General features: G+C 46.7%; 1 protein-coding gene across 1 annotated transcript; it reads left to right on the forward strand.

The window, feature by feature from the left end:
- The first annotated feature begins 265 nt into the window (after positions 1-265).
- Positions 266-10,605, forward strand: LOC138718353 (THUMP domain-containing protein 2-like). The gene is made up of 10 exons (XM_069852798.1): positions 266-383; positions 1,121-1,253; positions 1,875-2,281; positions 3,452-3,529; positions 4,663-4,715; positions 5,022-5,109; positions 5,615-5,686; positions 6,242-6,356; positions 8,090-8,201; positions 9,778-10,605. Exons 1-10 carry the CDS (start codon positions 288-290, stop codon positions 10,094-10,096), a joined length of 1,473 nt encoding a protein of 490 aa, XP_069708899.1. The 5' UTR covers positions 266-287; the 3' UTR covers positions 10,097-10,605.
- The last annotated feature ends 979 nt before the right edge of the window (positions 10,606-11,584 follow it).

The following is an 11,584-nucleotide window of genomic DNA, read 5'->3' on the forward strand; positions in this document are numbered from 1 at the left end:
CTCACCCCAAGAAGGATGTTGAGGCTCTGGAGCGAGTCCAGAGAAGAGCAACGAAGCTGGTGAAGGGGCTGGAGAACAGGCCTTATGAGGAGCGGCTGAGAGAGCTGGGGTTTTTTAGCCTGCAGGAGGCTGAGGGGAGACCTCATTGCTCCATCTAAGGACCTGAAAGGAGGTTATGGGGAGGACGGAGCTGGCCCAGAGCGGTACCGCCCGCTAGGAAGGGGAAGGCGCCGCCGCCCCGCCTCCCGCCCCGCGTGGGCCCCGCCCCCTCCCCGCCCCGCGTTGCGATGGCGGCGGGCGGCGGGCGGTTCTTTTGCACGGCGGGCAGGGGGCTGGAGCCCTTCTTGGAGCGGGAGGTGCGGGCGCGGCTCGGCGCCTCCGAGGTGAGGGCCGGGCGGGGAGGAGAAGGGGAGGGGAGGGAAGGGAGGAGAGGCGGGTGGCCGGCGCAGGGGTGGGACGTGTCCCCTCGGCCCCCGCGGGGTCGGGGGCGGCGCTGCCTCCCCCGCGACGGGGCCAGAAGGGGCCGGGGGGAGGCGAGAGGGAGCGAGGGAGGCGAGAGGGGACCGGCTGGGGCGAAGGGGGGGCCCGCGCTGGAGGGGCGGCTGCTCGCCCCGAGCGTGCTGGGTGGGTTGAATTTGGGAGATGACAGGTCGCCGTCGGCTTTGAGGATCAAGTTTAGCCGTGGTTCTAACCGAGAAAAGACGCAGCTTCCCCCCAGCCCCCTGTGCCTTGACCGGTTTTGAGGTTTTGCAGCGAATTGGCCTCTGTATTCCTCGTGCGTCCCTCGTCACAGCTGGGTCAGGAGAACTACCCCCAGGCGTGAGTTCAGGCTTCAGACCTTGCAGGACCGAAGTCAGCTCGATGAATAGGGAAGAGATATTTCCTTTCAGAAAGAACAAACTGGTGAACTTTAGTCTGAGCTTAATCGATGCGCGTCTTTGATTCTTGGGAAGTGTCCCCTGTCTCTAATCCTGGACCCAGAGGGGCCAGGGTGGAGAAGGGCCAGGGGAGGAGGGGGGACCCGGGGTTGAGGGGCTGCTGCTCGCCCCAAATGTGCGTTTGTTTGGGGTGGCCAGCTGCACATCTTCCTGCCACGATCGGAGCTTGTGTTTCCCTGGAGGTGGTCAGCGTCCCTGGAAAGGTCTTCTTCAGCACAGAGGCAAAGCTGGCTGAGCTGAGGGAGCTCCGGTCTGGAGAGCGGCTGTTCCTGCGGCTCCACAAACAGCCCCCGCTCCCCGTTTCTAGGGAGAAAGGTAAGGCTGGCACCAGCTCCTTCTCTCGGGTGTACTTGGAATCGTGAACCCCGGTGGGAGTCATACAATCATAAAACAATATGGGCTGGAAGGGACCTTAAAGATCATCTAGTTCCAACCCCCATGCCCTGAGCAGGGACATCCCACTAGATCAGGCTGCCCAAGGCCCCATCCAGCCTGGCCTTGAACACCTCCAGGGATGGAGGACTTGATTCTGAGCTGAATCAATGTGTGTCTTTGATTCTTGGAAAGTATCCCACGTCTCTAATCCTGGACCAAGTGCTTTCTGGGGAGGATGGCATGGTTGGCTGGCCCTCTGTCCCTGGGAATGGTCCAGTTTTTTTAGAGCTGCTGAATTCTTCTGCAGAATACAATCCTTGCACAATTTCATCCTGGTTCTGCAGAGCTTCTAATCAGAGGGATGCCTTGGTCTCTGCTGGTGGCATGTGTGGATACTGAGAGCTCAGTTGTGCCTGTGATGGCAGTGATGCCTGCTGCTGTGGTTCCTGGATTCACACACAAACAAAATTTGAACACCGTCTGTTAACAGCTGTTCTCAATCTGTAGGAAAATCAAATTCTGAGACTGTAGTACTTAAGCTGAAACTACTTTTTCTTCCAGGGAAGATGCTGCATGAGATTAAAAGCCTTGTCACTGAGGAACCAAAGTCTTGGCTGGATGTAATCTCTACTTGGAGGAACCTTCGTGGGTGCGAGGGGAAAAAAGATGTGCTTCCAGAAAACAGGTTGCCTCTCAAGAGAAAATCAGAAGAAGAGACAAATATTGTAACTAAAAGGCAGAAAGCAGAACAAGTGAGAGAGCCTGAGGAATGTCAGGCAGAAGATGGAGAGAGTTATATGGTACCTGAGAGAAAGAGCGACCAGAACTGTGGGACTGAAAGCCAGGCTTCCTTAGAAGACCTTTCCAAAAGCAGCAAAGAGGAAGCTGTTGCAAATGAGGAATTTGGCTTCAGTTTCAGAGTTTCTTGTCGCTGTAGTGGAGCAATTGCCAAAATACTTACTTCGCAGGTATGCTCAAGTATCTCTGTTTTAAAGTAATTTACCAAAGGGGAAGGGAGATGTGTAGTTTCGTTTGTCATTTCAGTTGTGTTGTATGTTTTAGAATAATAAACTGCTGGAGGTTTTTCTGTATTTTCTCAACCAAGCCCTTAATCTGCATTTGTTTTAAATAAGTAGAAATGCTAGGGTTGCTGTTAATTTCTGGGCTCTGTTACCCTGAGTATTTTTCAAATCAGTGCCTTTTATTGAGGATAAGTTGAGGTACTTGGGCTTGTGGAGCTTGAGAAGTGATCTGATACTAGCTTACAGCTACTTAAAAGGGCCCTTGCAAGGACTGTGGAGCGAAACTCCTCTCAGTTGTGGCAGAGGGTGTAAAAGAAAGGCACAGGCCAGAACTTGCGGGTCGGTGGGCTCTGACTGGGTATTGGGGAGTGTTTGTTCCCTAGGAGGGCAGTGCAGGCCTGGGAGGTGTCACAGGGAGTGGATCTTGGCCCTGGGAGAGAGTAGTGGCGTAGAGGACTTCCAGGGGCCCTTTCCATCTAGCACTGATCCCATCTGTAATAACTTTCTGCTGTGAGGGGAAAAAAAATAAACAAAGCTCTGTGTAGTTTCAATTTCTGTAGATTTCTCTTACTTGAAGACAGCAGTGGTTTAACTAGATTTTTTTTTTTTTTCTTGCTGAAGCTAGGAACGTGGGCAGGTGGGACGCGTGAGCCTGCCAACATGAATGTTTGCTTAAATTTGTGTCATGTTTCAACTCTTGCACTCTGAAAGTAGTGAGAGCTTTCTAGATGCCATAGAAGCATTAAAATTGTGAGTAGCAGTTGCGTGTTTGGAGATTTCCTCCTGGGTGATCTAGTTTATGTCCATCAGAAATATTTTTAGTGCATGTTCTATAATTCCAAAAGTGATGACAGCTTTTATTGTAGCTTGGGCGGGACTTAAACTTCAGCCTCTCACACTCCAGCTAAGCGATAATCCCTTTGTCCTTTGGTGTGTTTGCTCTACTCCCTGTGTCCTGTTGTCCGTTTTTGGGGCTTTGTAGGAATTAATCTCATAGGGATAAAGAGAGGCCCGTTCTTTTGGCAGGTACTTGAGGATTGTGCAGTTGAGGCTGAAATGGGTAGTTTTTTTAAATCTGTTGGTTTTACTGCCCGTGTCTGTTCTTCCCCCTTGCAGGAGATCGGAAGAGCCGTTGGCATAGCTCTCATGAAGCAGTTTGGGTGGCGGGCTGATCTGCGGAACCCTGATCTAGAGGTAGTAGTGCTTGTCTGCTAGATGGCTTCTTGCTTCTTCCAGAATTGCTCGCAATATCTTTCATTTTGTTCTTTGCTCCCTTTGCACATGGGATGGTGGCCTCTCTCTGTCTTTCTGCTGCTGAATTTAGAAATCATTGGGTAGCACTGAGCTAAAGTTTTCAGTAGACACTGTGTGAGTGCCTTCCCGAGCACTTAAATACTGGAATGGCCAGCATGGCCCCCCTCTGAGGGGAAGGATCCATGCAGGTGATGGTTCAGGATCTGGCCTGCTTGCAAAGTGCTGAACTCTGTGTTGAAAGCAGAGGTCCCCTGAGCTGTTGAGCAGGTAGTTTAGCCTCTACAGGGGAAGAGAGTGAGCGGGGAGGTTGTGTTCTTGAAGAACTTGAGAATGCCATTGATGGAAGAGCCTCCTCCCAGGGCTCGTCCCTCAAAGTAGCCTGCTTTAGGCATCCTCCATGGTGCAGGCTGTGTGGAGATCTTGGAAAGGTTTCATTGCCCTTGGCAAGCTGTTTCTTCATTTCTGTGCTTGGCCTGTGGAAGCTGCTCTCAGCACCGGTGCTGGGAGGTCTGAAACCATCTCTAAAAGCTCTGAGCTCATCTACTAGCTCTGTTTTTTATCGGCTGTGCATCAAATACGGCCTTGTTGAGCCTGAAGTGGGGCTTTTGTTCCTGTCCAGATTTTTGCTATGAAACCATTTAAGTGCTGAGCACTGAGATACTTCAAAAGCATCATGGCTCTCTTAGGGCTCCATGGGGAGGGACTACAGTCATGCCAAATCTGTTGGGGAGCTCACTTGTCTTTTAAGATGCTTTCTGTAGGACAGGAGGGCATTTTCTTCAGCTGCCTATACTTCTGTAAGGATTACTCAGTTTTGCCTCCATCTGAAATGCCCCAAAAAATAAGCGTGTGTGTGGGAATAGCTGAGCGCTGGGATGCTCTCTTCAAGGAGGTATTCTGATAATTTAGTGTGCTTTCTTCCAATTAATCTAATTGTCCAAAGTGTATATTTTTGTTCTTAAAACTAGGATAAGAAGTTTGTAGAAACATCTTCTGTGTCTGGTTTAAATGAGTTAAAGCTATTGATGTGTCAGATGGAGAGTTTCAAATGTAATTTTTTTCCCCTCTTTCAGGTCTTTGTCCATCTTAATGACATTCACTCTGTGGTGGGGATTCCCCTTTTCAGGTGGGCGTCCTCCTCATCAGATTTGTTTTGTCAGTATCAGAACAGGCATAATTTCTAAATAGTCTTGCATTTGACTGTGAGCGTTTATCTTCTGGTTTGATATTCACTGGACTGTCGTGTTAGTCTTGTGTTCTGTGTGGAGCTTATCTGCGCTTGTAGGCCAGACTTTGTGATGAGTTATGGATAAAAGCAAGCTGTCGTTTGTGTCTGTCTGCAGATCTGTCCAGGTCATTTATTCTTTCATATTACATGGGCTTTTCTGGGTGGTTGTGCTGTTGCCTAACATTGATTTTTTGCTGCCTGCAGGCTTCCGTTGGCAAACAGACAGTATATCAAAACAGCAGGGCTGCGGTCAACAGTTGCATGGGCCATGGCATCTCTGGCTGAAATCAGGGTAAGCCAAATGTTCATGGCAAAGCTGTAGAGTCCCAAATGATGGAGGGGTTGCTGCTTATGGGGGCAGGAGCAGGGAGCTTTGAAGAAGTGTGGTGATTGTAGTGTCCCATGCTCTAAGACATGAATGAGGAAAAGGATTCACAGTTTTTTTCACTCTCCAGGCTTCAAATTTTGTTTGGGTTGCTCTTCCGAGGGGAAAATAGAAGCAAGTGTGATATTTTCCACAGATTAATTTGGTACCAATATCTGTCTGCAGTCCACTTTTAGTCTTTTCCACTAAACATCACCTCAGGGCTACATACATCGATGCATTGTCTCTAGTGAAACTACTAATGTGTTTTGCTATGTTCTCTTGCAAGCCAGTTGGGCCTGGAAAACCAGTAATTATTTTTACTTACACTGCACAGTGGGAATACCTAGGTGATCCATACGTCAGTAGTAAACTTTGTCCTGGGAGAGGAGTTTGTCTTGCTTGAGATACAATAACCCCTTTATTTTTGCAGGCAGGTGCCTTTGTGCTGGATCCCATGTGTGGGCTGGGAACGATACTTCTGGAAGCTGCTAAAGAGTGGCCTGTGAGTATCACAGTAGCAACAGGCAGGACCTTGTAGTTCCATCGGGAAAAAATGTGTGCAACCATTATACCAAAGTGCGTTACTGAAAAGCTAGAACCAAACCGGTCCTTCTGTGCCGTTGTTGAGAGTGTTTTAGGACAAACATTGCTCCGCAGGAAGCACAGGGTTTGTGCAAGACTGGCGTGGACTTCTAAAAGTGCCTCGACTTATCCTGGGATCAGAGGTGTCAGTGGGACAGTACAGCCAGTTTCCACTATTAGAGGCAGCATGGCTGTTTGTAGCCATCTGGGGTCTTGCTGTTAGTACAGAGCCTAAATGTTTCTGTAAGTCACAAGTGTCTTGAGCAGAGCAGAATACGGAAGGAGTCAAGAGTGCTCAAACTTCACCCAGTTCTCTGTCCTCTGAGTCTATGTATTGCTCTGTGGAATGGTAGTAGATCTCCCAGCAAGGGGTTTATCTTGGGAGAGGTGTGCAACAAGACAGTTCTGAGAAGCCTTTCTAAAATAAATACACCTGGTTCCCGTCCAAGTGACTTTTCTCTTTTTCTCTGAACAGGAAGCGTGTTACTGGGGTGCTGATCTAAGTGATTCACAGTTAGAAGGTGCAGATGAGAATCTTAGGACTGCAGGCTTGATGGATAAGATTGAGTTGCTTAAAGCTTCTGTGAAAGGTATGGCTGTAGGCTTTCCAAGTGATACATGTTGGAAATATTTTGTAGTTTTAGGATTACGCAGGTAACATAGGATCTCTTGAGGTTACGTGTAGTAGAGCTACCTCTTAATAAAAGAGCCAAGTAGTGACTGTAGTTCTAGAGAATGGATAATTTTTTGCTTTCCCCTCCCTGCCTCCTGCTCCCAGGAACTTTGGTGAGAATATACTCAGCAGAAGACAATGAAAATAATAATTGTCAGACATGGGCAGTAGTTGTCTGTCTGAATGGTAAAGTTTTGAATGCCACAGAGAGTACATACTATATAAGAATTCTTTGTCTTATGGGAAAACAGCAAGGACAGACAAAAAGTGGTTTGTAACTTCAATTTACCAGATAAGTAATTGCATTAAGATCAGCTAATTCGTTGATGTTTTGCAGTACGAGTATCTTAAATGACGATGCCTTTCTCCTGGAAGACTCTCTCCTGCTCATGCTCTCACTTCATAAGTTAATCAGGGGAGAACATAATAATTTAATGACCTTACTCTGGACCTCAAAGCCTGAATCTAAATTAGTCATTTATGAAATTTACACCAGACGAGAGCTGGGTGTTCTTCCCTGTGCACGGGTGATGAAGCGTTCATATTTTTTAAACTTGCAATGTATTTCTTATCAGAACTGTAAGAAATATTATGTGTTTTTTTGTAAGAACATATATAGCTTTATTTCTTCTTTAAAAGCTGTGATTGTGCTGAGCTTCTAGGGTAACGGACAGTACTTTGATGTCAGGCTTTTCTAATACTGAACAAGTAACTGGTGTCTTTGTCACTGATCAGATGCTGTTATTTCTGCATGTGTTGAAGGACTGTAGGTAACTTGTCCTTCCATTTGTAGATAAAATTGTTCTAAAATTGTTGTGCTGCAAGTGTTGCTCCAAGGATGGTCCAAGAAACATCTCCTGCCAGTTCTGGAAAGGCTGGCATAGAATCACGACAGGATTTAGGTGAGAAGGGACTGCTGGAGCTCTTTAGTCCTGTCATCTGCTGGGAATGAGGCTAACCCTAAAGCTGGGTCAGGTTGCTGAGGGCATTGTCCAGTCGAGTTCTGAGCATCCTGAGAGATGGAGAATCCATAGTCTCATTGTTTGGCAAGCTGGCAAAGCCCTGTCTGGCCGGCGTAGCCTGGTATATGGCCAACCTTCATCACCACAAGGGTGCAGTGCTGCCTCATGGTCACAACAACGGACTGTTGTAGGATGCAGAAACTCTGGGAAGGTACTTCAATGACTCAAGCTCCAACAGAACCTAGGTGATTCTGATTGGAGAAAACGGGGATAGAGAAGAATTTAAAATGTGGTTCGTTGCCATTCATACATGTACTTAGTGTAAAATGCTTGCAAGCTTAGTTCTTCTTTTGTGTTTTTGCTTGTAAAGATTCCCTTGTGTTGAGAAGCAGCAGCTGATTTGGACCCATGCAGTCCCTTGTTTGTAGAGTCTTGTTATGGAGCAAACCTATCCCCACTAACTAGGAGTCTGTGAGCTAACCCACACACTCATGCATTTGTCTCTTCTCGGTCTGCATTGGGTTGGTGGCTTTGTGATGCCATTTGTGAGGAAAGGTACAGAAGGAGCCATGAGTCTGGGTGCATAACCCGCAAAAGCGTTGGCAGGCAGTTTTGTAAGGTGCTTGAGGGCATAGCTGCTGCTCGTTTTCCACACAGGACGATTTAAAGACCTGCCTTTATTCTGCAGCATTGCCTTCAGAAAGCTTTGATGCTGTGATTGCGGATATTCCGTTTGGGAAGAAGTTCAAGATAACAAAAGTCTTTCAGCTCCTTCCAGATATTCTCCAGGAAATGGAGAGGTACGTGTGGCCCTTGACATGGTATACGTGTTTGGTGTAAATGTCATGATGGTTTGTGATCCTAAGTGTTCAGCCAGCTTCAGGTTTTCTTTATTCCAAACACACTCCAGTTTTTTAGTCGGATCCCGTGCAGCCAGTGAAAGTCCGAGTCCTTTAATTGTCCCTTGAAGGCTGTTGTGGCTTGTCTTGCAAGCTGTGGAAATGCTGGCGGCAGCACAAGCTGACAAGGAATGAGCTTGTTGTGTGGGCTACATTCGCGAATATTCTTTCCAAGGCACGATGGTTAAATGTTTGAGTCACACTCACAAATACCCTTAAGGCAGAAAGGAGAAAGAGGAGAGGATGACCTAGATGAACTTAACGCACGGCCAGGTGGATAAAGCGTCTCCGTTGAGGTCAGCTTGTATAAAATCATAGGCTTTCCTTTTGGGTTGACAATCAAGCTTTTACTAGCCTATATTGTTGGGAAGAAAGATGTCAGACCAGAAAATGGTGGTATCAATTTTCCTTTCTGTTAGTGTATATCCAGTTGGCCACCTGGTCTGCTTTTAGATGCCTCCTTTCATCTTTCACCCTGTTGTTTTGTAGCAGAGTTCAGCCAAACTAATAGCAGGCTGCTTCTATCAGGCAGTTCAAACCATGTGCTTCTTTATTTCTTTTCTTGGCTGAAAGGCTGACAGTCCTTTCTGTAGGACTGGTCTTCAGCAGTGTTCATTTTGCTCACCCAATGCAGGAATGCAGTGGGAAGGTGGTGAAGAAGGTGTGGTAGCTCCACAGAACAGCAGGGCAACCTTGTGTCAGCTTACAGTGACCAGCCCTCCCTTTGACTCTGCTTGTAGTCTGGTCTTATTTGCTCTGCTGGGCCACTCTAAGCAAAATATTTCCCTGGGAATGTGGAAATGAGGAAGGGACCGTTACTGTGAGAGCCCCACGAGTAAGACTGTTCAATCCACTTGCTGTGAACAGAGCAAGGATAGTCCTATTTTCTCCTCTCTTTCAAAGCCAAGTGTCACGTCTGGTCATGTACTGTGAAAAATGGATTACGCACAGTGATGAATTTTCCTCTGCTTCCTGAGTTTGCAAACCATTAAGGATCAGTGGAACAGAGAAAGAACAGACCTTTTAAAGTTTCCAAATGGAAAGGTCAGCTTCAGAATTGCCTTACCAATCTTCTGTTGCCCTGGGAAGCTGTTCCTTTGCAGAGTGGTGGAGGCTTATGCAACCGAAAACCAGTGTTTGAAATTGATACTCCCCTCAGTCCTTGAAATAATACCAAGAGGGGGAAAACAGAATCTACCTTCCCTGCTGATGCAGTGGAAAGAACTCCTGAGGCCAGAAATGTTTGGGAGTTAGGATAGGACCTTGTTCTCCCATTTAGAAAGAGTTATAAAGATAGGGAATTTAAACTCCATTTGGAAGTGTAGTTTATCGAGTTGAGCCATGAGCATTAACAGGCCTAGTGTTTTGTTGAATGCAAGTGCCATCTGAAGCGTCAGCAGTGTTGAGTTCTGCACAGATGAATGAATGTCAGGCAGAATGAACACCTAACCTACTTTTTTTCCTTTTTTTTTGCCAGAGTACTGCGTGTTGGAGGCACTATTGTATTGCTACTGAGCCAAGATCTCCATAAGCGCATTGATGGCGTTGCCAAGCATGCCAAAAGTGACTCTCCTATTGTCTTTGCTGATGGCGCAAGGGAAGCTGCCATTGCAAAAGCCCTGAATGTTGATGGGAACGCTTCCTCCTCAGTGAACGGTGTTGAAGAAGCTTCCGTCAGCAGCAGACAGACACGGTTTGGGTCTCTGGTGCCAGATGGTGTCTATGGAGTTAGTCTTGGAAAGACGGATGCTTTCATACACAAATACAGGAAGATCTGTACTGCTGGGAATCGGTAGCTTTCTTGCACTGTGTCAAAGTGAACTTGAATCCTGATACGCTTCAAGAGTAGCATGGCAGTGATCTGGTGGAGCCTTGTTGATCGGAACAAAGCCTGTGCCATCTGTTAGTCCAGCTCACTTTCTTTGGATATCGGAAGGTTCTGCTTTTCTCTCCTTCTTTTGGAGAGGTGGAAGATGCCTTATAATGCATCAAGTATTTTTACTGTAAGATATTGTAATGAGGTAGAGTCCTGAAATCCTTACTTAGACAAAACCTCTCAGTATTGGGAGGAGTTTCTTTGTGACAGAGACTTCATTTGCAGAACTGCAAACCCAAATGAGCTGCTATTAACTGTGACTGGATTTTCACCTTCAGCAGTGTTTTTAGGAAGTACATCTTGTCTGCAGGAGTCTCCAGCTCTTTTTGAGGGCTGGATGTGTACTTTTATTGTGTGTCCCTTGCAGTATTACTTGAAAGCTTGTTTCTGATGAGTTTGAAATGTTGTTATTCAGATCCCTTGGAGTAGAAAATAAACTATTTTCTGTGTTAATTCTTTGCAGTGTTTGTATGTGTGTGACGGGTGTGCTTTGGCTTTTTAGGGTGAAGAGACTTAGTTCTATCAAAAAGAATGATTTTCCTCACTCAGTAACGTTAGTCCAAAAGCACTGTGGAAGATGGAGAAACTTGCCAAGTTCAAAGTGACTTCTGTGAGCAAAGCAGCATGTGGAAAAATTCTCCTGAAGAGAGAGAGGTCTCAGCAATTCTTGTAGTCTCTGCAAAAGGTTTGTTGGAGGGAAGAATCTAATCCAAGGCTTCCCCATGGCTGCTGAGCTGACAGGGAAGTATTGGTATGGAGAAGGACTACGATTGCTTTCAGCTGCTATTTTGAACAAGCCTTTGCAACTTGGCAAACTGAGATGGACTCATGAATTGTGTTCCTCTGCTGTGATTAGCATGGAGATAGCAATCAGAACTGTCTGAGTTGGTATGGGCTTTTTTTCTTTTTCTTTATTTGAAGTTCATTGTTGGAGCCAGTTGGAAGCATTTTTTTATGCAGGTGCTTTCCACAACACACAGGCTCCAGTCTGAAGATGTTAGAATTTGAAGTAAGAGCCTGTGGTGCAGACTGCACTACGGAGACCCAGAGGGCAGGAGGATATGGGCCAGATTGGTAAGATCCTGCTGCAGTGACTTCTGCTGGTGAGCTGGTACCTGGAAACATTCTAGTGCACTGCAAGTCTGCTAGTATGGATTTCTGGCTTAAACCAATATATTTCTAATTATACGCCCCCCTCCCCAAGTCAGCTTTCAAAGAAGTTTTAGCGAAGACTATAATGAATGTGTCCCAAGAAAGGTAATGGATAACTTGTTTGTGCCATTAGTGCTCTATCAAATACATGCGGTCAATTATGGATCTTCTAACTGGCACCTGTGCAAGTTTGTTGTAGGAGGTGAAGCTTCACCTGGGTTTAGTTCTCAACGTGGCCTGGGGCCATAAAGAGTGG

Source organism: Phaenicophaeus curvirostris, chromosome 2 (assembly GCF_032191515.1).
Source record: "Phaenicophaeus curvirostris isolate KB17595 chromosome 2, BPBGC_Pcur_1.0, whole genome shotgun sequence".
NCBI lineage: Eukaryota > Metazoa > Chordata > Aves > Cuculiformes > Cuculidae > Phaenicophaeus > Phaenicophaeus curvirostris.

Coding starts and splice junctions, on each gene's coding strand:
- LOC138718353 (XM_069852798.1), top strand. CDS start 288: ATGGCGGCGGGCGGCGGGCGGTTCTTTTGCACGGCGGGCAGGGGGCTG. Junction 1,254..1,874: donor CCCCGTTTCTAGGGAGAAAG/GTAAGGCTGGCA, acceptor TTTTTCTTCCAG/GGAAGATGCTGCATGAGATT. Junction 8,202..9,777: donor ATTCTCCAGGAAATGGAGAG/GTACGTGTGGCC, acceptor TTTTTTTGCCAG/AGTACTGCGTGTTGGAGGCA.